The following is a 25,972-nucleotide window of genomic DNA, read 5'->3' as shown; positions in this document are numbered from 1 at the left end:
ACCCTATTAAATACAGATTACAAAATACTATTTTGTATTTAAAATATATATTTGAAATACTAGTATCATAAATAATGCCCAACCCTGTCTATAAAAAATAAATAGTTTAAAATAACAACAATAATAACATAACATAATATTACTGTTTTATATTTATTTTTCAAAAAGTGCCGTCTTGGTGAGCATAAGTGTATTTTTTAAATAAATAATTATTTAAAATATTACTTACATTTAAAAACAAAAACAAAAAAAAATATATATATTTTTTTTTATTTACATTTTTTAACAATACATATTTAACAATGTTAACAATAATTCTAACAATATGTTTATACAAGTATGCACAAATTACTGAACAAACTTGATTAACGAATCAAAAAAAAAAAAAAAAGTATAAAATTTCACCTTGACAAAATCTGCAGTTATGATGGCCAATTCTGTCTGAGATCCAGGAAGCCATATGGCCTTGATGATGAAGTTCCCAGTGGCGAGCTGTGGATGCAGGACTAAGTGATCAGACACAGAGCCTGTGCTGCTGAATGTCAGAACGTGACAGTCCTGTAGATGAGAAACACAGAGAAATCAGACACAAAACAGACACATCAGTGGCAACAATCCTGTCAATTAATTCACCAACAGTTGTCTACATTGTTACCTTAAGTCCACACACAGCCAGATAATCCTCATTACAGGGGTTTCCTGTGAGACTGAGCACAGTGAAAGGAACCGGAGCAGAGGCCAGTCGCGTTAAAGTCAGCTTCCTCTTACTGGAGTCAGCTTGTTTCAACAGAGCAGACAACTGCAGGACAGTGATCTACAAAACAAATACAGACAAATGGTATGTAGTTGCAACTAAACAAGCAGCAAAGACGCAAACCGGTGATGAGGTTTTATGATCACCTTGCCCTTTTCATGGCTGACGGCGAGGTGTTGTCTGCGTCCGTGAGGAGAGGACAGAACACACATGGCAACTCGACGCAACACATGAGCGCTGATGAGCTGCCGGATGGTCTGTCCTTGATCGCCGCTGTAGTTCATCCTGACGTTCTCAAAAGCACCTTCTTGTGAGCCCAGTGTAGGAACCTGGAGGATAAAAATAAATTAAGCACTTCTGAATTAATGTCCTTATATACTCACAGAAATCACATTGTTGTTCTTTTTGCAGTTAAAAAGCATTTAAAAGACCTGAGCGGAGTTTACTAAGAGTCATAAATATGTAAAGAAGATATTTTAAGATGAATTTGTAAATACACTGCCCTTCCCAAAAAAGTCCCACATTCTAATGTTTTGTTGGACTGCCTTTAGCTTTGATTAGGGCATGCATTCGCTGTGGCACAGTTTCAACATGCTTCTGCAATGTCACAACATTTCTTCCCATCCAGAGAAGCATTAATTTTACAAGGATTCTATAGGTGATGACGGGAGAGTCGGACCTCTGCACAGAGAGTCTTCTGCAGCACATCCCAAATATTCTTAATAGGGTTAAGGTCTGGACTCTGTGGGGGCCAATCAATGTGTAAAAATGATCTTACATGCTACCTGACCCGCTCTTTCACAGTTTGAGTCTGATAAATCCTGGCATTGTCACCTTGGAATATGACTGTGACATCAGGGAAAATCCACTGATGGAATAACCTCGTCAACTCAGTATCTCGAACATTCAAGATTTTTTCCGACCACATTTTTTACTCAAAGATGATGTCTACCCATTATACTTTCGGTGTTTAATAATGTGTAGGATAGTTGTAGTTTTTTTGGAGTTTCAGTTATCTCTTTAGATGGTTTCTTTGCTTGATAATTGCCAATAATTAGACCCTTCTTAAAATAAAAATAAATTAAAAAATTATCGGTAACTCTGTATAGGTTAGGGTTAAATTAACTTGGACGCGTTTGGTTCATACCATGAGCTGGTCGGTCATCTCCACAGTCTTGTCCTGAGTGTGTAATTCATTGAGAGCGTGTTGAGCACGGCTGCTGCTGCCCACTGCTGATGCCTGCTGGAAGTTAGTCTGTATGGCATCCATTAGAAAAATCAGCAACTCTAGCACTAGTGCTGCTGTGGAGGAGCTTGCCTGCAAAAACAAATGACAGTAGTGAGACACTTTAACCATCTTTCCTTTATCAGAGTGAGGTCATAAACAGTTCAAGAATAAACTGATCCTCACAGCTACATTTTTGTCTCTTACCCGGATTTCACCCAGCATGTAAAATGTGTTAACCTATTTTCTGTTGTTTTTCCGAAATGTGCTTGTGTGCAATTTGGATTTAAGCACATCCAGACTGAGCAAATGTTTTGCAGTAAGAGAGTGAATGCTTTCTTGACCTAAAAACTTTTAAAATTGTGTTCTCATCTCTCTAATTGTGTTCTTATACAACACAAATGCTGCATCTCAAGGAAATAATATATGAGCCGTTTTTTAAATCATATAGTCTACATTAGATTACAAACAGTTCATGCTCTTTGTGTGCTGCATCTTTGTTTGCAAGATGATTGATACGCAGTGGTTGCCTCTACTTTTAAATGACTTTGTTTATATGAAGAGATTCATAAATTCACAGTAAGAAGGTCACTGGTTCGAGGCTCGGCTGGGTCAGTTGGCATTTCTTTGTGGAGTTTGCATGTTCTCCCCATGTTCGTAGGTTTTCTCTGGGTGCTCCGGTTTCACCCACAGTAAAAAGACATGTGCTGTAGGTGAATAGGGCAAGTTAAATTGTTCGTAGTGTATGTCCTGGTCCTTCAGATTGGGGGTTGAGCGTTGGGCTAACAATTAAACCCATAAAAACTAGATGTTACGAAACACCAAAAAGGTGCAGCTAAACTTTGATATAAATTGCCCTGGGAGTAAGTATATGAAGAGATTTCTTTTGTGTAACATTAGTTTTGGGGTTTGTTTTAAAACGTAAAGTTGAATTTTGCGATATTTCAACTCCACAGAGAAACATGCAGTAATATCCTAATATAAAGACATCTTTTCATTTACTATATAATGTCTTCACTCTCATTCTGTTAGTGAAATTAATCTTGCTAAATTGAGCTGGATCATGAGTCATGAAAACCAACAATACACAATGTTTTGATGGAAAATAAATGATAAATGTGGTTTCCTTGTAACGCCAGTTTATTGGTCTAATGGTTAAATGGGTTATTCTAATAAGCCAATTTTTGTGACCTATATTAGTGTGCATGCAAATGTCCTCAGTTATTCAGAGAAAAAGATCATAGCACTTTTCATACCACTTGGATGAGCAGGTCTTCTCTGCAGCCCTCAATGTTTTTACACACGCTGCTCTTCTTGGGCTTGTCATCGTCGCTGTTTTTGCCATCACAGATGGTCACTTTGCCCTTGTCCGCTGGTGAGGAGCTCTGATGGCGGATGGCACTCTCTGGCATGCGCAGCTCGCTCTGAAAGGCTGAGGACTCCTTCATGGTGGAGCTCATTCCACTGCTGGGACTTCTTTTCACCAGAGCCTGTGAAACAAGCATACAGATCCAGAATCAGAGATGTGGGATGCAATTAACTGGTCTAATTAATTGACAAAAGATGTTTATGCCAGGGGTGGAGTGGCCATGAAAGGGAAGAGGAAATCAAATTTGATCGTTACATGCTTTGTGTTTTCATTAAGGAGACATGCATGAGTGGAAATGACTTAAATGTTGAAATGTTTATCTGAAACAGCTGTTAAAGGATTAGTTCACACAATTTTTTAAAATTCTGTCATCAATTACAAACACTCCCCTTATTCTAAACCTGTTTGAGTTTCTTTATTCTGTTGAACACAAAGGGAGACATACTGAAGAATGCTAAAAAAAAAAACACTTCCATAGTATTTGCTTTTGTTCCTACTATGGATGTCAACGGCTGCTTTTCCCCAACATTCTTCAGAATATATTGTTTTGTGTTTAACATGAGCAAGAAATTCAGAAGAGTGTGTGCATAAATGGTGAGGAAATTTAAATTGGGTGAACTAGCTTTTTAACATGTAAATTAACTGTAAATATTAAAGAACAAACTATTTTCATGAACAAAATTGCATATAATAATTTAATAATGGAATAAATAAATTATAGTTTTTATTTTTTAACAATATTATTCTTTTTGAATATTATTAATACTATCCTTATTTAAAGTTAATATTATTACTTATTTAAAATGACAACCAACATAGTTTAAAAACTCAGTGTTTTGATGACAAAAATATAAATGTTTTTTTTATTTTTAAGCTTGATGAATGTGCTTTACTTGTAATGTCAGTTTATAAGCTATATGCACACGGACTTTTAATTTTCAGCCAGGCAGCCCAAGGGCTTCTGGTGAACTGTCTTTCCATTACAAAATTGTCACGTTTAAGATCTGATTTCTTAAAAAAAAATCAGTGATTTTCACTGCCTGTTAGATATACAATATGAAGTGGTTATCAGACCAAACAAGAAGTCTTTAAAACATGGAAATTAATTTTAATCTAGTACTTTCAATAGAATTTCTGCGCTAGCTTGTTGCTACTGACGTCGCTAGTAATTACAACGGTCTTTCATCTCGGTTTACGCTTGAAAAACTAAATGAATGCTTAAGTCTATTTAACTGAATGTATTGTAATTACATTACAACATCGATGCTGTAAAAACAACCTTGTGAAATTGAAAAATCACATTAAGCTTTCAACATAAGTTTATTTGTTGGCTTTAAAACTCTAGCTGTGCATAGAGCCCATTGGTCTGCATGTAAATGGGTTTTTCAATAAGCACTATAACATGTAAGAATGTTCAACATGCACACATAGTCATCACCTATATACTATATAACTGCAGGCTAACTATGTTTAAATACTGTATAATAATTTTAATATTATTCTTTGTATTGTATTTTTAATCAAAAAAGATGATGCCCTGAAATATAAGTAAATAAGTTTTCAAAAAAAAATATGCTAAAGATTAAATTTAAGCTTTAATTAGCAGTTTACAAGTTTGAGAACCAATGTTTTTCTTAAATTATTTAGAAAAATTGTAAAGCTGTAAGAATTGCAAAAGATAGTCATATCAACAGATGTGTACATTGTTATTATTAAATATTATCTACAATATTTAAATAGAATATAAACTTGTTTAATATGGAGATTAACAGCTGTAGTTAGTAAAATGGAAAATGTGTTCTAAAAAACATGATGTTTGAAACAATAACAGTAAATGTTTTATTTATATCTACACCTTTAGACTGCATTCCCTTAAAGTAAAATACTACAAAACAAAGAATAAACTTGCTAAATTACAATAAAAAAATAAATAAATTTAAAAAAAAAGATGAAATGTTGCAAACCCTGATGAATTGAGGGAGATCTGAAATGAGCTAATGGCAGTCAATGATAAATGATTTGCAAGCCAAAGTTACCGCAGTTGCTCTTTTCCCATGATGACCTGAAGTATTCGGTCTCACCTGGCAGCTGCCATCCTCCTTGGCACCGCAGTCACAGAAGAAAGAGCCGTATTTGGCATAGGAGATCTCATGGTCTTTGTGACAGACCTTGGCACACACTGTGCACACACCTACCCCATCCACCATCTTACAGGTGTGACAGTGATACCTGTGCGGGGAAGAGCAGGCGATTAAAGGCCGACAGCTTTCCCAACGCTTCTGTTTCATAGCAAACGAAGGCAGAGTGGATCTATTACCAGTGCTGGTTCATGAACTCCTTCTGTGTGATGGTGAAGGTGCATAGCTTATTGCAGAGCGAATCCTCATCCTAAAACACAAGAAGCTCAAATATCATTGTTGTTACATGCTAGTGTTTTTTTATTTCCTCTCCGTCTCTCTGTTCTTGCTCTCGTCTACTTTCGCTTTCTTACATTCCAGTCATTGGTCCATTTATTTATCAATTAAACACACACTGATGTCATCACCAATAAAAAAAGACCACCTTACATAAGAGCACACCAGACCATTTATTGTACCCCTTTGTTGTTTGTTGCATTTTGTTATGACTTAGTTAAAAGAAACCCTGTGCTATTGTCATTACTTGTTCCTCACGCTATTCCATCTATCTGCCCTTCATATCTAAAAATCACCATGAAACGGAAGGTCCGTTTTCCCTCTAAAGTGACATACATCCACTTGAAACGGTCCTGACATGAAAAAAAAATTGTGGGGCACTGCATGATTTCATCCTTTGTGAACCGATTGGATTGTTGGAAGATGGGTGTTGCTAACATAATGAAAAAAGACGGACGAATGGATGAAGGGAATAAAGAAACGAGACCCTGAGAGCCCCACCAAAGAGGTATTCCATGTGACCGGAAGTAAAGAAAAGTTGTTTCGACAGGGGAGAGAGGGTTATGAAATTGGATTAAAGATTCTGAGGGCAAATTAATTATTATAAAATAATGTTCACATATATATTGTTTATAACAAGCACTACTATACATGTATAAAAAGAAGAGTACATTTTAATTTAATACCGACTTTAAGACAGGGCTGGGCGATAAAATCGATATCGTTATGTACGAACACCCTTGTCAATAATGATAAAAGTTTGGTATGAAGTTTTGGCATGAAGGCTAGTTTTGTTAAAATGTGGCTGCTGAGTGCACCCCTTGGAAGCAGTGCCAATAAGCTTAGTGTTTAAGTTTGTCATTTGCAATAGAGGCACACCACTTGCACGACCATAAACTAGTATCGAACCTGCAACAATGGTTTGTCCGTTTGTCATCCTCTGAGAAAATGGTTGATGGACGCCTAGTTACGAGAGATGAAGGCAAATCGTACTGAACATGGTATAGGAAACCTCCCGCTTATCAATTCAGGTTGGAATAACATGCGAAAATGAGTGCCTAGCAGCAGTGAAATGATTGTAAATAAAAAAGATGTAAGGGTGTCGCCACAGTGGCTTTTTGGCTTCTTTTTTTGTGTATCCAGCCACTAGCACCCCATCTGAAAGATTTTTTGTAGCACAGTGGTAATGTAGCCATCCAACTTCACAATTTGTAATGTTGCAGTATTTATATGAATAATGATGGTTAGTTCCTTTACTTGAAAGCTCAGATTTGATTATTGTAATTTGTGTTGCTTACAGAGTTTGAGCTTTACTGTATCACTATTCACACCTTAAAGTTTGCTTTGATTGTTCGGTGTTTACACTTTATCATTGCACACACTTTGTAACATTTTATTTATCAAGTTTAAGAGTCTCTTTAACACTTATGTTTATTTTTTTATAAAGAGATGAGATAATTTAATAGTTTTTGACTATTTAAATTATTTGCAGTAGTGGTGTTGATAAATTTAAATAAAGTGGTTGATAATAAAAAAAAATCCTAATATTCCTAAATGTTTTGTTTAAAAATTATTAAACCATTATAATTTTTTTTGCAATATTGCCTAGATCTAGATTAAGAATTACATAAATCTCATCATACCCAAGGTATTCTTTTTGTTTCGGAACAAACAACTCGGAAGAAGTGGAGAGGTAAGAACGTCAAGAAAGTTTGATAAAAGACTTTTATGAGAGTTAGACTTTGACTTTGTCTTGTCTTTAGAGCTGCCCATACACCTTCTGCCAGCCGGTTTTGTTCCGACCATGCTGTACATATTGTAAATAAGATAAATTTACATTATATTTTTCCTTCATCTCATTACTCAATTTTTGCCTTACAAAAATTAAATCAAAAACTGTTTTTTATGATTTCTGCGGGCTCGTCAGGGATTATTTAACCCATCCAAAGGCAATCAAAAAGATAAGCAAATAATCTCTGAAACTGAAGCAGGGTTTTTTTCTGACCGAGTCTTCAGCCTGCGAGTCGTCTTCTTCTACAGCAAGCTCCTCCACCCAGTCAGAGTCCACTTCAATGGCCTTCTCCTCTCCCTCCATCAGGAGCTGGGACGAGCCCTGGCCACTGCTCTGCCTCAATGCGTTCATCACGTCCGCCAGGTAGGAGATTATGTGACAGGCACACTCCAGCATACTAGCGTGCTGAGAATGAGATTCAATTATGCTCTGATATAAATAAAAGGTGTGTGAATGGTTGCAAAAAAAAAAAAAACCTAACCATATCTGGTGCCTACCTTGCCTTGTGACACATTGGCTGTTACTTTCTCCACAACATTCTTCTGATACAAGTATTTTTTACTGAAAGATAAAAAGGAAAAAAAGATTAATTTGGATTTATTTTTGTGTGGGTAACAAATGCACTTAAAATAAGGAGTAGAGCTTTTTAGGTTTAATTTATGTAGTGGTTTTAGGACCTGTAGTAGTTTTAAACACATATGTAAGTACTTACAATTATAATTTTAGCACACTTCACAAATTTGCACAACAACTCATTCTCAATTGCTAAAAATATTGGATAATTTAAGTTAAAATATGTAATATTACTTTTATAAATGGGTTTTTTGTATTTAATATGTATAACTTTACTAAAATATAAAGTTGAATCTTGAAAGTGGATCAAAACTTTAAGCTAAGTTGTCATAAAACTATGTAAAAACATTATATTATAAACATTTATTATTTATTATAATATTCTATGGGTAGTAGTAACACATTAAAATTCATTATACACAATTTATTTATATAATTAAACTATTATTAACATAATTTTTTATATGCGTAACAATAGATGTACAAAAGTATAATGTATGTTATCTATAGAGAGAGAGAAAAACATAATATCTAATCTTCCTCAGAAGCCAGTCACTCACCATCTTGTGAGCCAGTCAATAGCAGCTCTGTGTAGCTGTAGATGTCCTGCTCCTTGTCCAGCACTGGCTAGAGTGGCCATGATGACCATGAGCTCAGGGAAACCTGCTCCATCTCCACTGGCCAGCATCTCTGTGGCCATGGGTATGAGTGTGCTGAGCAGCACCGTGCAGACGCCCTCGCCCACCTGGCTGTTATCCCGTACGATGTAGGAGGTGAGGAGCTGCAGGAGCTGCCTGTTCTCCTGCACTGTGTCCAGCTGGTCTGAATCTTTAGGAGGAGAGGCCGTCATGCGCCTCAGCCAGGCCTGGAGTCTCGAGGGCTCCACGCAGGCCAGCTGAGCCAATGAGCCGCACAGGCACAGAAGACTGGGATTGGGGCTTTTTTCCGCTAAAGAAGGAACGCAGATGCATTGGGTAAGAGGGGGAAATAATATGGCTTCGTTTTTTTTAGAGGGAATGCATGGCTACTTACTGAGCTGGAAGAGTTTAGTGAAGAATTTCAGAACGCGGTTGCAGAATTTTGCAGAAAGATTCTCGTTGGCAGTGGCCATCATGATCTGGACCAATTCTCCACTACAAGACAAAGAGGTGTTTATTAAAGCAGTTAGGACATAAGAAATCAAATTTGTCTGGGTAGAAATGCCTCTTATGTGTTAAATGTGTAGTTTAAAAATGCAACTTTTAAAAATTCTTCCATCATCCATCACACCAAAATTCATCCCACCACGGCTACATTACAGCTTCTCATTCAAAACATTCAGTTGTTTTTTTTAATAGCAGGTTATAATCGCACCAAAACATATTAAAAGGTATGTGAATATAACAACGCAAACTTTTCTGTAACCGTTGTGTGTTATTTGCATAACCCCATTAGTGACATGCTGACTGACAGGTGCGTGATGCATGAGGCTAGCAAACACGACGTAGCTTTCAGTTAAGTAGAACACAGTTTCCATAATTCTACTTTATTTATAGATAAAAGTCTGCATATAATGACTTTATCTTGTTCGAGTTTATATCTTTTCATTTTACTTCCGGACGCATTAATGCCGCTCTGTCGGTCTAATGGAGACATTTATAAATATTTCTAGCAAATCTAATAAATGTTGGAGACGTACTCGTTACATAAACGCACTCACACTTCAGCAGCATTTATTTCAGAGCGCACAAGAACATCTGCACTTGAGCAGCGTATATTTGAGAGCGTGCAAGAAGTTTTGTGCACGAACAGAGGAAATCGGCGCGCAAGCAAAGAGATTCGCATGCTCGTATTACATAAATGCGATCTCGACCTGTAATACTGCGCATACAATGAAATAATGGCATAAGCAATTGGTAGATCTGTAAAAGGCCTGCCGCCACAGCTGGAAAAAATCCTAGAGGAAACACTAAAATGTTGAAACTAACATTTTCAAATATTAATAAAAGCTGCAGAATAACTTTTAATTAGTTAGTTAGCAGAAGCAAGGGGTGATAATTTTTTCCTAAGCAATAGTATGAGAATGGCAAAGCTGATATTAGCTGTGCAACATGTAACTGATATTAACATCTATGTTGATCCTGGAAGAACATTCCAATCAACCAATCAAATTTAAGGGACAAGTTTATATTTTTTGATAAGATTAGGCTTGCAATCATGGTTGTGTGCTTCTACATTATTGTTATTAACCTATAATTAGCTCTGATTTTAGCCTTGATTAGGTTTGGATTAATTTTTGGAACAGGAATAGGACTGCATTTTTTATTTTTACATAGGATTTTACATTTTTGAGAGTATATTGATCCAGGAACATGTCTAACTCTGCAAAATTAAGACATGCATGAGACAATTACAGTGGCCTTTTATATACAGAAATTGAGTGAAATGGCCCATGAAAGAGATTTTTAAAAAGGGGGATGGGTATTGTATGCTCAGAATGTTAGGTTAATACTATTGATAAATTGTAATGTTATAAACGAACCTCAATTAATTATTTCATAACATATTCAAAATATACCTGAATGAGAAGAACTCCTCCATTGCTTTGCGGACCTGACTGCTTTCCAACTGTTTCTCCAGGTACTGTAGACACTCTTCAAGGATCGACTCATCCAAACCACTAATTGCAAACAGAAACATATTATAAGAAATATTGAACAATAATCCAACCATAACCACATTCCTAAACTGTTTGATTCATAGAAATGTTTTATAGTGCCTTAAGCTAAGCCCACATGGAAACAATCGTGATATTTTATTCCAAAATGTTCCCATTCATACACGTTTTTAAGAAATGTCTAAGTTCACATGGAAATGGGTTTAAACAGTGTATTACGTATGCTATTGGTCTCTGGTGGTCATCTAGCATTAGCAGGTTTTGTTTTAAAAGTGCTAATAAACTGAGCACAAACACAGCACTGCCATTCTTATTACGTTTTTCTTCTTCTGGTAATGTGGTACTGTGACGTCATTTAAAAAGTTGGGTTTTGCCAATCCACGTTGCAATGCTCTAAGGGCCATTCTGTAACTCGTTATCCAAAAAAAAAAATCATCAGGACGTAAGATCAAAATATTAAATAAATTTTGCAGAATTACATAAAGCCATTGATATGTGGACGAGGCCTTAATAACCTTTTTAGATCTTTTGAGTTTTAATAACCTGAACTTTCAGTGGAGAGACTTTAATTAAGACTTTTAAAAATAGTTGAGTTACGTGGAACAACAGGAGGCAACAGGAGACAATGTTTTCGCTGTCGCTGGACAGATTGCAGATCCAATTTTAATTGTAGTAATCTCATATAGTCATCACCTGTTTGGGTCAGAGTGATTGGCGATGATGTTGTAGCAGCCTGTGATGAGGCGTTCGTAGACGAGAGCCAGGAAAGCATCTGATTCGGCAGGGCCCAGGATCCTCTCTAGTGAAGTGCTGCAGATTTCAGCTACGCTCTCTGTGCTGCTCTCCAACAGAAGAGGAAGCAGCGTGCGGATCACCTGTGGACTGTTTAGCTCCTCTGTGCTATAGACAAACACAAATAACCATTAGCATCTATCGCTGTGTTATACAATACATCTGCTTCAACTGCACTCAATACTTACACAATGAGGTCCCCCGTGAGGCGAACCAATGAGAGCAGAATGTGTTTGAGAGAAGAGGCCAAGGGCAGCGATTGGTTACTGAGGGTGCCCAAGTGAGCAGCCTGAATGGCGCTGATGTAGCTTTCTGATGGGATGGTGTCGTTGGCAAAGGCGTTTCGCTGTGGATAAAGAAGTCTTCAGTGTACAGCGAAGCACAGAGAGTATGCTTACTCTAAGAGCTGAAGGAAATGCATTGCTTACCCATGAACCGATGTTTGGGAATTCATTGGTGTGAATGTTGTTCCATGTTTCACACAGTGTCTGAACAGCGGAGGGCAGATTCTGCATCACAGTCTGACCTGAAAAAGTAAAAACAGCACACATGAATTGTACTTTGTCCTGAACACTTTAGACAAGTTACCATGTCCATTAAATGTCATTCAGAATTCTTACCAAGTAAGTTGGCTTTGCAGCGCGTAGATCCAATGGACAACACAGCAGCATAGCCTTGCAGTTTAGCTTCAGTGGGCTTGTTTTCTCCTTCCTCTGGCAGGCTCATCAGCAGGTATGACCTGAGCAAACAAACAAACAGTCAGACAGTTCCTTTGGAATTTTTGGCAACCTAAATTTCACCTCTTCTCTACACAAAGATATCAGGGCAGAATGCTTCTACATCTTCCAGTAATTTGAACACACTTAATAGAGAGCATTATGCAACAAAGAAGTGTGGAAATTCATCTTCATATCAAATTGTGTGTAACTGTTAAATAATAGAATAATTCTGCTAAACACCATGATGACTAAAAGATGGCAGAATTCTCATTAAAGGTGAATGATCCCTTAATATGTGCAACAATCCTCAGTAAATGTGGTGTAATCAATACCTAGTGAAGGCTGTGTAGACGTCGATGAGCTGCAGTGTGGCGGGCAGCAGGTTTTTGGTGATCTCAGAGGATTTATGGGGATCTGTGTCTGCAGCTATTTTGGAGAAATGCTCATCTAAAGACACTTGAACTTTGGAAATCACAGCATCCAATGTGTAGATGGTTTGTAGAGAGGGTACTTGGTGAAGAGGTAGGATGCTGTTAGGGTCCACACAGCAAAACGATGAAATCTATGAAGGCAGTGGATAAATTAATGTGTACATTAGGAAACAAACAGACAAATAAATTTTAGATACTAAAGTCTAGGTGAAATCTAAATTTACTTTGTTTATTTGGTAACAGTTGACTTGAAGGGGTGTCCATAAGACTGTCATGAAACCTTTACAATCAATGTGTAACTGTCATTAAGTTTTATTTTAAGTTACATTTTAAACGCAAAGATGACATTGTCTATCATTACAACTTGACATTACCAAGACAACAAAACTTTTCATATATCTGTTATAAACGTAATTGTCATGAAGCCATTAATCATGAATTATTAGAGTCGTGAATTTTATAAGTCATTAATTTTTTTTTTTTTTACCTCAACTACAGTGGTACAAGCTAAATTTGTTATTAAATATTAATGACGCTGTTAAAAATGATTTGACAGAGTAATGACACTCTTAATGAGACATTTAAATTATGAATACAGTTTGTTCCACTGAAAACATGATCAGAAAAATATTCATGACAATCATGTTTATGACAGATTTATGACAAGTTATGTTGTCTTGGAAACATCAAGTTGCCAATGTAATCGCTGCATTTAAAATGACATAATGAAGCAATGACACTTAATAACAGTTGTCCTAAGCTGCATAAAATCTTATTCCCATTTTAAAGGTTTCATGACAGTCTTTTAAACACTCTGTCAAGTAAAGTGTTACCGTTTATTTTACTAGCTCACGTTGTTATTCTTAAAGTGAACAATCAATCCATGCAAGTTAATCCACTGAAACAAATAATGTATGTTTTGGTAATCTTTAATCAAGTCTGACCGTTTGCTTCAACGTTTGCAGTGGCGGTCCTCCATTGACATTAGCAAAAATCTTAACCACGCCCCTCTTACCATTAGTTTGCTATGAGGGAATGATCATAAATATAATGTGCAAAAGAAAGCTCCGCCTCCAACTCAATGTTCCATTTCAGCTTGAATTACATCAACATGCTAAAATAAAAGTCTCAGCAAATTCCAGTTCATGTGGTCTTTAAAAACACTTAGAGCGTACCTGTCTGGCAATATATTCCTCTGCAAGCTCCACATCATATTTCACAGCACTGCATTTAGTTGATGCCACTTCGATCAAAGTTGTAGCAAGATCAGCTTTCATTCCCTGCTTCACTAGGTGCTCCTAAAGAAAAGCGATTTCAACAGAAATAAGTCAAAAAATGGATCATCTGGTCATGTTCTTTTAGTGAAAAGCTTACAAAACCAACCTTGATCCAGTTGACGTAGGTACTGACTCGTAACCTTGATGACCACCTCAGAGTGTGTAAGATGTCACTCTCACTGGGGTCGCTGTTCCCGGTCTTAAGCTGCTCAATATAGGCCTTTGAAGGTGGCAGGACTCCTAAGATCTTCCACAGCACCAGGAAGTAGTACTGCAAGGAACAGGCTTCCTGTAACAGAGATTGACAGTGATGTTTATTGCAAAGTCAGCCAGTGTAAACAAAAGATTGTAGGATATTGAATGTGTGTTAACGCACTACTGGGGTGATGGGCTTGTTCTCCTGCCGTCTTGCTGTGTCAAAGCGGGAGCCCGCCGCCAGCAGGGAGATCAGAGACGAGTACATGTCATCATACTTCACTGCACCATTGAACAGCACTTGAAAGACCTGTAAGAGTTGACAAATAACACACATTAAATTACAATTTTACATGAGGAATTTAGGTGGAACATTTGAGTATATAAAGCAGGGTCTTAAAACTTATATCATCAAATAGTTGGTAATAAATGAGGACTCCTGATACATATTTAAAACTGTACATAAAACTGCATTAAAAAAAACGTAAGCACCCAGAGGAAACCCAAGTGAACGTGGGGAGAACATGCAAACTCTACACAAAAATGCCAACTGACCCAGCCGGGGCTCGAACCAGTGACCTTCTTGCTGTGAGGCGACAGCACTACCTACTACGGCACCACGTCGCCAGCATATTTAAAAATTCTTATTATTTTTATTATATCATAATTATATTTTATAATCTAAAAAGCTTTTTTTTATTATCCAAATGCCTACAGATTTACAGAAATTAGTGCACTCCAAGCCAAAATGCAAGAAATTTCATGCCAGCTTTCCGACAAACGGTTTCGTAAAGATCAAAACAATTTTCTTTAATTAGGTGTCAGACACTCCCATGACTGTAACGCTTGTGTAGACTTGATGTCTGGCCTCACCTTGCCATCAAGTCGACTCCTGTCATCCTCTGAGGCTTCAGGCGACAGAACACAGTAGAATTTCGGTTGCACTGTGGAATCTAAATGAGAGCAACAACAATCAAAACAGTTTTTGCACTAGGTTAGCAAATATGTTGTAGAAGTATCTAATACAAATCCCATCATTTTTCCACCCTTCACTTGTTCAAAGCTTGTTTGAGTTTCTTTCTTCTGTTCTACACAAGACAACATTTTGAAAAATGCTGGTCACTGGCACCCATTGACTTCCATAGCACCATTTTTTCGTACTATACAAGTCAATGGGTGCCAGCGACCAGAATTCTTTATCTGCTTTTGTGAAGAAACTCATAAAGGTATGAGGTAATATTTCTTTTTTTTCTTCTTTTTTTTAAATAATTTTTTCAGGGTTTTCATCTTTATTGGACTGGACAGTAGAGAGTATTGACAGGAAAGTGTGGGCAGCAGAGAGAGAGTAAGGATCGGAATAGGACTGTGAGGCGGGAATTGAACTCAGGTCGCCGTGAGCACCGGAGTGCATGTGTCGATGCACTGACCACTACACTACTGGCACCGACATTTCTTTTTAATTTTAGGGAAATAATATAGACAAAAATAGAAAAGGTCTGACTTACTCCTACCTGCCGAGCAGTGCTTGGCCCAGTTCTCCTCCACCTCTTTAAAACCATAATAAAGAGGAACAGCACCTCTCTTTCCCCCCTCCTGTCCGGCACTAGCGCTGGATGCCAGGGGTGTCAGAAGATTGTATTGGACCTGAGTGTGTGAACAAAATCATGACAAAGAGCAAGCCACAAAACAGTGGCATGATTCCAGTTAAAATACAGCAACATTTGCATTCTTACCTGCTCAAACAAGTAGACGGGAGCCTTTGAGTACTGGTGCAGCAGGTAGTCGAACACAAGTAAAATGCGGGCTAGGTTGAGGGGCACCGCCTGAAGTTGGGAGTCGGTATTGGATGCGATTTCAGCAATTGCCTGCATGCAGAGGGTGAGAACTGTGCGGCGGCCCTTTTCTGAGAAGTTGTGGAAGATGAGCAGAAGCAGCTGGAGGTGCTCAACATTGAGATCCTCGTCTGCAGGCACGGCTCCCTGTAGAGTATGCTGTTTCAGAGTGCCCACAAACCTAAGGAAAGAAGATTCAGGTTGTAAATATGACTTGCGATTAAATGCGTCTCAGGGTAGGGTTGGGGTTCCAAACATGCTTGAGTTTCATTCTTTTAGGTTAGGTTAACTCTAACTTTCTTTCTTCTACTGAACACAGTGGACGATATACTGGAAAATCCTAGCAGTTAACTTCCAGACATGTCCCATACATGAGCTAATTTATCTTATTTTTAATGTTATGCCATCATAAATTATGAAAACAACCCATCAAAGAAAGCTTCCAATGAATGCAAACAATTATTTTTCATGAGTTTAACATCCAGCTGTGCAAGAAAACATACAATGTAATGAAAGTGATCATCTTTTAGATAGCCCAACTTTTATTCTGAATCTTAGACCTTATTCTTGAAAGAAACAAATACCAATAAAGCACCAAAAGCGACCCATAATACAGTTAATTTTAATACTAATTAGGCTATTTTTGCTATCCATGAACTTTCAAAATGTACTATGTTTGCAGGAGAGTCAAGAAAAATAGTCAAGCTCTATAATACAAATATTGTTATTTTTTTATGTTTTATTATTAAAATTGACACATTCTGACAGGGAAAAGTTGAATGTGCTGGTCAGTTTTTAAAACTTTACCTTTAACTCCTTTTTTCTAATTATGTAAGATGTAATAAATTTGTTTTTTTTAAAAAAGTGTTTTTTTTTTTTCATTTATTTATTCTATATATTCAACATATGTTTTTTGTACATCAAAAAGTGTGGTTATGATGACCATCTGACAAGCTAATCCAGCTTAAAATAGTGCTTAAAATACCACTAAAATGCAGTATTTAAACCTCATAATTCAATAAACATGAGGTAAATAACTGCAAAAGTGAATTTTTTTGAGAAAAAAATGAACCACTCTTTTCACCAGGCTGGCTACGGGTCTGGTTCCTACTATGGATGTCAATCGCTGCTTTTGTCCAACATTCTGCAGAAGATCTTCTTTTGTGTTCAACAGAAGAAATTTATAAAAGTTTAGAACCACTTGAGTGCGTTAATGATAAGGAAATTCATTTTTCAAATAATTTTTGGGTGAACTATCTCTTTAACTTGACACTGTCATGTACCTCTACTTCAAGTAGTAGTAGAAGTAGTATTTGTTTATTGTCATACCATCTATATCTTTTGAATATCTTGTGTTTAACAGAAGTAGAAAATTCCCCAACTTGAGTGTGAATAAATAATGATTTTTGGACTTCCACTGAACATTTCAACTACCATTGAAACTAGTGCACTAAGCCACATTTTAGTTGAGAGAAGTCATTCTTTAAGATTAAGTAATGTCTCACCTCTCCCAGACCTTCATGCACTCGGGTACATCAGGCTCCCCCTGCTGACTGGCTTTATGTTGCCAGATTAGCAGCAACCTGGAGAGCACTGAAAGAGACTGAGGGTGGATGTACATGGGCCAAGGACCCTCAGAGAATGGGGCAACACCTAACTGCTGCAGAAGAGTGTTCTGAAGAAACGTTGAAGAAAACAAGTCATCAGACACAATATATCTGTCACAAATTTTGAATATGTTTTTAAAGAATATCTCAAAGCTTACCTGCAGAGATGGAGAGGGCAGGTCTGATGTTACCAGAGAGTGATTAAAGTGATAGAGGGCTGAGGCGAATTCGTCATCAGAGGAACCTGGGGGGGAAAAAGGGAAACGTTGGTAGAAGCCTGAATGGAAGCCTTAAAACAAAGATGTAGATCAAAGTGATGAAAAACCTTTGACATCCTTGTCGACATCTTTGATGATGCTGGCGAGGGTTGCCATGTGCTGCTCTGTGAGTGACACGCTCAGGTAGTTGCGAATGAAGTTATTTCTGGACTTCAGCATAGAGGTGGTAATGAAGTTCAATATGCTTGAGGCCAAACTCAAAAACTGAAACAATAAACATGCATTTGAGTCAACAGTGTAAACGCTAATTAATTAATAATAAATAAATGAAAATAATAATCGAAATCTACATTATGAACCTTTAATTAATAAAAAAATATATATTTACAGGTCAACTTTTTCCAATTACTGTCCCTATTATGTGTGGAGTCACATGACCCGGCTCTGTTATGGCTGATTTATACTTCTGAGTCAAACACATGGGTATGGTCCGGCGCAGCCGTCGTGTGGTCGCATACCCGGGCATCTCTCACAAATGTAACTACACGTCGCACGTTTGCACTACATTGACGATGATTGGAAGCTGTGCCAGAGATCCCTTGAGACGGTATATTTTAATAAAATAAAATAAATAAAATAGGTGTTCATTATTCATAATCGAGTTCAAATGTTCAATTAATCGAGATTTTGATTTTAGGCCAAATCGCCCAGCCCTATTAAATGCTATTATATAAAGTAAACAAAGTAAGGCGAAATATTCTTCACCAAATCAACAACCAAAAAAATATATATTAGTATCATTATTATTGTTATTAGTTGTTTTACTGACATTTGGTATCTGCAATATTTTTCTAATGTTTTTGAAAGATGTTTTTTGCTCACTGAGGCTACATTTATTTGATGATAAATTGAATAAAAACAGCATTTTTATCCACAGAAAAAATCTATTTAAATGTCATGCTTTGAGTGCAAATATATTTAAATGCCATTTTCATTGTCACATACTCCTTCAGAAATCATGAAAATTCAGCATTAATCCACAGGATTACATTTTAAAAAGCATTTACAAAGAGTTTTTTTCTCACAAAATTCCAGTTTTTACTGTATTTTAGAACATACAAGCTTAACTGGAATATAAACTTAACAAGAGATAATTAATACATCTTATTTATCTTAAACTAAATATGCTATTTATAATTTTTAAATAATTTTTAATGCCAATTATGAGTTCATCAGATAATCATTATCTAGAAATATTATTTACATTTAAGGGGGAAAAGAAAGTAAGATAATAAAAAGGTATTACAGGGATTCTGCAGTTTTAATAAAGTCAAATTTAAGACTTTTAAGACCTTTATGAATAACATTTCTGACTTACAATATCTAAATGCTAAGTTTGGGCCAGTGGAAGAGATTTTTTATTTGTCACTTTTTATCCATATTTGTCATTTTATCCATAAAATTAACGAGTTATTTCTTGGCCGCATATTTTAAATGTATCAAAACAAGCAATTCCTAGTTGCATACATAAACATTTTTTCAACATAACTGACAAGCTTTAAAAATTATAAGGAACTAAATGTATCCACAACAGTCTGTTCCTTTCAGTGTCCTCACCATATCACACAGAGAACATTTAAACAAATTTTATTGTAAGGAAGATAATTAAACCACACAGATAAATGGAGTTATAAACAGTTTTGTTCAAAGATTGGATGAGTGTTGAACTGATTGGGTGCTTTATATGGACATAGGACAATTAAGACCCTTTTAAAATTATTTAAGACCTACAGGACAAAATTTAAGTGAAATTAAGACTTTAAAAGTTTTTAAAATTGAAGACATTTTAAGAGTTTTTAAGTCCCCACAGACACCCTGTATTAATTTTGAGATCCTCGCATCAAGACAGCCATTAAAATGATTATTTCCATGGACTGGGTTTGATTACATGAATTGTTTATCAGCTTGCCATTTAAATCAAATGCATTTAGGCACTAGATAAAACAACACTTCACTTCTATCAGACCACATGCACTTACCAACTCCGGGTCCTTGCGACTTGCCAATATGTTTCCATTCTCCACCGTGTTCAGCTTACTTGGGCTCTTGAGTCTGGGTGAAGTTTCCAGAGGTGGTGGAGGCGGCGGCGGTGGAGGTGCCACCTTTCTTTACTGGGAGAAATAGTCTCTTCAAACCACAGCCCCAGTATGGGCTCACTATCATCGTCTGAAAACACGCCAACAGCCACGTTCAGCATCACAATCATTGACATCACTGTACTCTAAGCAAACACAAATGCTGCTTCCATTAAGCCAGGTAACTCTACTTAAGATGTTTATAGCACAATAAACAAAAGACACTACGAGTGAGTCTGACCTAAAACAGAGATCTGCTGACCTGAGAAACAAGCTGCTTTTGTCCTCTCCTGTCTTCTCTCTGCTGAAATAACGAACACTGTCACTAGCTGTGCCCACGGCCGCCGGATCGGCGCAGTAAGCAAGAGCATGCTTCTCGTGCCACAGTGTTCAGGAGCAGGAAGTAAACTGACCTGACTCTGGCCTGACCGCTGTCCTTCTACTAAAGCGTGCAGTGCTCAGGAAGCTCCTGAAAAAGTCCCTGAGATTCCTCAGCCCTGACACTAGCTCAGTAAACCACAAGCAAACCCTGTACTCAGCTGCATAAAAGATAACTCATGCTAATGACTTTAAACACTGAAGACAAAAAAAAAGGACAGGTCATATTTAATCGCAGTGGCAAAAGAAAAAAAGACTGCCTTTAATTAAAAAACATCTTAATGCAAAATCAAATAGAATATCAATGTTATATTTTGCAAAACGAAAATTAATTTGCCCTTTTTCATGTTTCGACATTAAAAATAATATTTAATAAATAGGATTCTCGTTAAAAATAAGCACAAATAATGCTCACTGTCCAATTCAGACTATTTCATGCAGGGTCAAAGCTATTATGTAAAAATAAAAGTAAATAAAATTAAATAAAAATGTATTGAAATAAAATTAAATCAAAATGTTATACAAGTATATGAAAAGGATAAAGTATACTTATACTATTAAATTTAATAACAGATTAAAATGTTAAAATACATGTATTTGGGGAGAATAATATTACTTTGTCAAATGATGTGTATTTATGGTCCGTTTCCACTGAGTGGTACAGTTCAGTATGCTTTCATGGCCATTTCCACTGTAAAAAGATACCAAAAAGCGAAACATACTGTACCACTTTTTGGGTACCCCTTTGAAAGGGTACCTAGCACAACAAAAAGGTACCAAAAGGTTACGAAGCAAGACACGCATCTGAATGCTATTGGTTTACAGAGTGCAACAAGCCAAGAGAATGAAAACAAAGGAAGCGCCATTTTTAAATACACAACCGAGACATTACATCGTAATAATATATACATATAAAAACGAGCCATGTTTGACCCAAGCATAAACAAACCTTGTTGTCGTCTTGATGAAGAACCACAAAGTAAAGAAGAAGAGCAGAATCTACCCTGTGCCCTGTTGTTTACAGGGCCGTCTAAAGCGCGAGCGGTTTCACTTTCTCCAGAGAGCTCCAGTTCGCGTCTATATTTGAAATAACGAAGGTCTTGAGCTGATAATAATAACGTATGCATAATTATTGAAGTGCTTCTGACATCTGATCCTTTCAGAAACGGACAAACTTGAGAGTGAAAAAACAAAGGAGCAACTGATTCTTTCAGCAACCTTAAAGATGAACAAACTGCCATGTTTAACTATTGTCATGACCTTTTGGACAATTATAAACTCAAAATGACAGAATTAGGCTACGTTCACACTGCCAGGCTAAGTCCTCAAATCTGACTTTTTTCTTAGATCTGATTTTATTTGCATGGCAGTTCACACTGCCCTTATAAACATGGCCAATATCAGATTTGCAGTGTGAACAGATCATGGTCCTAAACTAACCCGCATGTGCAAAAGTATAGTTACGGACAGCACAAAATGTCTAATTATGCACACGTGATAGTGTATGAAGTAAGCACGTTGTCAGATCATGCTTATATGATTACTGCCATTTTCACAGACAACCGTGGTGTATTTTAAGAACTGTAAATGATTGTTCTGCTACTACTAATGTGTATTTCGGCATTTGAAATCTAAAATAAGTCACTTGTTATTGAAAACACTGATCATTTGTGATTTATGACACCCGCTGTGCGCGTTTGTTTGACCACCGGTGTAGTGAACTCACCAAGGGTTAATGAGCAGCCGCAGACTGAACTGTGAAGGCGGAGTTGCTTTATCTCCGTTTGCCGAGTTATTTCAATTTACTTTGTTATAAACAGCAGACACGTACAGAAGAGGGGTTTGGGTCCTCGAGCACCTGCCCTTTTTTCTCTCGGAAAAAAAAGCTTCGCGATCAATCCGTGCCCCAATCGTTAACAAGCACCAGTTTTGTCTTCAAAATCTTTTTTAAAATGAACAACCTACTTTCTGTGGTAAAGTAATCACCATGTGTGCCATTCTACTGTGATGCTGAGGAGTAGATGATGTTTGCAGCACAGAATGATGACGCATGTCGCTCAAAGATTGTGTAAAAGTCACATGGAATCCGACATAACCGTTCACACTGCAGTCGCATTGCAAAACATCAGATCTGTGTCTGATTTATAACTACATATGAAAGTGGCACAGTTCTGACCTGAAAAGATCAGAGTCCATGCAGTTTGAGTTGTTCACTCCATCATCACCTGAGTCACGTGTGGGCGAAAAAAACAGATTCAGGCCACATTTGGCTGCAGTGTGAACATAGCCTTACTCTCTAAAAGAGGTTACATGTGCTGGTGAAGATTAAAGATACAGATTTGAGGTTTGCACTGACTGGGCTATGTGTTGCGTGTTGTTTTTGAAGCCAAATAAAGATTAAATGTATGCTGTGTATGGTTTTACTGTAATTGGTAACATATCGGAGACTGTAAGGGGCTGTATGTGTTCATATATGTTGCATTTATTCATTTATTTATTTTATATAATTGCAGACGTTACCGTAGGCTATTTCGCACTGTCATTGATCTGCAGTGATAATTAAATCTTGTTCAAAGAAAGAGTGGTAATGAACATTTATACGCAAGTATTTATGTGTAAAAAGCATCCGTTTTGGGAGATGTGCTTCCCACATGTTATGTGAACAATCCGTATAGCCTAAATTTAACATTTCCTCAATCGAGAATGACGTCAATTAAAACTTTCGTACACCACGCCCACCACTGGTAATGAAAGCCTGATAAAGGTGACCCATACCAACCCGTACAGTACCACTCAGTAGAAACGGGCCATTATAAAGGTGTTTTAGGAGTAAAAATAATCAATTTCAAGTTCTGCAAACTAACTACTGTTTTATTCTGACTTATTTTGACAGCTTTTGTGAAAGTCACCTAGCTAGACATAACCCTTAAGATGAAATTAGCAAAAGCAACTACTCTGCAAATGAACTAAATGTCAGGTTCTTTCTTAGTTTAAAAAATGTCTAACTTCAATGTCTGACCTCACTGTGGCCTTTATTTACAAGATTAAACAACATGCAATGTGCAGCGTCCTCTACCTTGACTGCTGTCCTCTTCTGTGCTGCTAAAGTCGTCTTCATAGTAAGTGTTGGAGTCAGTGGATGCACTGGCGTCACTGCTGACTGACCCTTTCCTCTGCCGCTGCAGCACACAGGCCTGAATCAAGCACAACCAGATTCCACAATCGTCAAACACAACACACTACTTCCTCATAGCAGCTATCACCGAGGCCCTGTTCACACCTGCTATTGAGATATCATTTTCGTCTTTGCTGTCTATAATAATTTTGTTTGGTTTTAAGGCAAACAAATGTAAAATGCTCTCTAATTAGTCCTGATTCTACTGTGAAATGAAAGATTCCTGTATTATTTAATCTGTTCACTGGCTTTGTGAAATCTGTAAATTTCATGTAAATGTGGGGAAAGTTCACAGCAGTTAATACTGTCATACATTTACAGCTTTCAATTTAAGTTTTGCTTTCACAAAATAAATGTATCTACAAATTAGATAATCAAAACAGTGTTCTTGTGCTTTCTCTTCATGGAGCAACTCTTATCAAAACGTCCATGAATTGATGGATTTCTTTAATGAAATACACAAATGTGAATGTTTCAATTAATTCATACAACCCTTAAAATGCTTTTAATCAAGCAAGCTTGGTCTTTTCACATGATGAAAACTAATAATAAATAATAAAATTAATGATTTTCTACCAGTTTAATTACTTTTGACGTTCTGAAATGTTTGGTAGACGAGTTAAAATATTGACTGTTATGTATAAAATTGTGTTAAAATTGTATAAATGCTTTATTAAAAAGCCCCTATTGTGGGTTTTTGAAAATAACATTTCATGTAGTGTGTAACACAGCTCTAAGGGACGTGAAATATCCAGCTAAGGCTTAAATCTGAAAGTGGACAGTTTTTAAAACTATTGATTCATCTAAAATAAAAAAAAAATTAAAAAAAGAGTCGACTCGTAGTGGTTAGAATGATAGGAATAATTGTATAAATGCTTTATTAAGAACTCTTAGGGCAGGGGTGCCCAATATGTCGATCGCGATCTATCACTCGATCGCAAAGAAAGCATGGGTAGATGGCATGGCGTTAAAAAAATTTATGTCAGCCTATCATCCATTCCCACTGAAATTTGTCACTTGATTGACATAGGGCAGCCAGTCTGATATCTGACGAATGCGTAACCACGGATGCACGTAAATCCATGCCAACTTCGCTAAGTGCTGAAAACTTTAGCGGCTATAGTTTTGCAGCACTTAGTGAAGTTAGCACGGTTAAGTCCAACTATCATTCCACCATGACTGATGATCATTTGGCAGTGTGCTTGAGGTTGGCTATTAGGAGCTACTGCCTGGACTATGCTTCCCTGGCTGATTCAATTCAGTTCCAAGTCATCAGAGAAAGGCAATGACAAAAATATGTACAGAGTTGTAGGCTATTTCACAATCTGGGTTCATACAGTTATGCAAGGTACATTAATATATATTGTACAAATACAGAATTCTCAATACATTTATAAATAAATATATGTTTTGTATTTTTATATTAGGTAGATCATTTTGTTCATTTTATAAGTAGCTTGCATGCATAAGTAGCTTGCATGCTGAAAACGTCCCCGTCCTAGGGAATATTGAGAAGGAAATGAAACAATTTAGACAAATGTATTACCATTACACGATCAAGTAAAATTTATGCTAAAACCTAAAGGTGTCATCTGAATTTTTGGTCAAAAATTATCTGCGTTTATGTTCAGTTATTTCACAAAAATGTTGACCAAAAGTACATTGAGGCATTTATAAACTTTGACTCTAACGCCCCATTCACACGGGGCGTCAGCTTCAACGCTTCCCATTACTTTTGAATGTGTGACGTCAGTAGCATTGCTCAGCCGAACTTCAGTAGCATTGCTCGCTGCAGAAGTTGGGACTTTCTTAACTTTTCCAGCTCCGATGGAAGCGTCAGCCAATCAGATCACTATATGCAAATACACCAGTTCAGACAGTAGCTGATTGCTGATTAATTTCATTGGCTGACGCTGCTATGACTATCGTGTCAGGCCCAACTTCAAGCCCTCTGTCAAGAGTTGACGATGAAGCCCCATGTGAATGGGGCGTAAAGAGTGTAAATTGCAGGAGTATATTCACAATATGATTAAAAAACATCCTCCCTCATCATAAAAGCAGCTGAACGTGGCTGAAAGTGGACAGAAGAGATGCCTTTAAATTTCAGGTGGGAGTGGAAATGTGTCTGCCTCGTCTACTTGTGATCCGACAGACCAAAACACATCTTATGAGGTGTGAACAGGGCCTGAGTGTGGCGGTCACGTACTTTTTTGTAGGAGGTGGAGAGCAGTGTGAAGAGCAGGTTGGTGAGAGGGACCGAGTCGATGAGTCTTTGCACTCTTTGGATGGAGGTGCTCTGGGCCATGATGTTGAGCTCTGCTGGAGGCCCGTCACTGGCCCAGCCCTGAATAAAACAGCACAGCTTTACTCATATATAATACACAGTATAAAACAGCTCTGGTAGGTAAAAAGGGCAGCTGTTCTCTGTCT

At 37.0% G+C, this 25,972-nt stretch overlaps 1 protein-coding gene across 1 annotated transcript in view; it reads right to left on the bottom strand.

Annotated features, from left to right (window-relative positions):
- ubr4 (ubiquitin protein ligase E3 component n-recognin 4) overlaps positions 1-25,972 on the bottom strand; it is a 90,805-nt gene that overhangs the window by 52,376 nt on the left and 12,457 nt on the right. The window contains 30 exon segments of the mRNA XM_056448882.1: positions 406-558; positions 656-814; positions 901-1,083; positions 1,902-2,072; positions 3,236-3,469; positions 5,430-5,577; positions 5,666-5,736; positions 7,768-7,959; positions 8,052-8,115; positions 8,688-9,075; positions 9,160-9,260; positions 10,685-10,786; positions 11,477-11,683; positions 11,764-11,921; positions 12,004-12,101; positions 12,196-12,314; positions 12,627-12,856; positions 13,901-14,023; positions 14,109-14,291; positions 14,379-14,507; positions 15,071-15,150; positions 15,709-15,841; positions 15,931-16,210; positions 17,535-17,704; positions 17,795-17,880; positions 17,962-18,118; positions 19,894-20,015; positions 20,018-20,080; positions 23,444-23,561; positions 25,749-25,886. Coding sequence (XP_056304857.1) covers positions 406-558; positions 656-814; positions 901-1,083; positions 1,902-2,072; positions 3,236-3,469; positions 5,430-5,577; positions 5,666-5,736; positions 7,768-7,959; positions 8,052-8,115; positions 8,688-9,075; positions 9,160-9,260; positions 10,685-10,786; positions 11,477-11,683; positions 11,764-11,921; positions 12,004-12,101; positions 12,196-12,314; positions 12,627-12,856; positions 13,901-14,023; positions 14,109-14,291; positions 14,379-14,507; positions 15,071-15,150; positions 15,709-15,841; positions 15,931-16,210; positions 17,535-17,704; positions 17,795-17,880; positions 17,962-18,118; positions 19,894-20,015; positions 20,018-20,080; positions 23,444-23,561; positions 25,749-25,886 — 4,560 coding nt within the window.

Source organism: Danio aesculapii, chromosome 23, assembly GCF_903798145.1.
Source record: "Danio aesculapii chromosome 23, fDanAes4.1, whole genome shotgun sequence".
In the NCBI taxonomy this organism is placed as follows: domain Eukaryota; kingdom Metazoa; phylum Chordata; class Actinopteri; order Cypriniformes; family Danionidae; genus Danio; species Danio aesculapii.
This window is presented reverse-complemented; position numbering and strand designations above follow the sequence as displayed.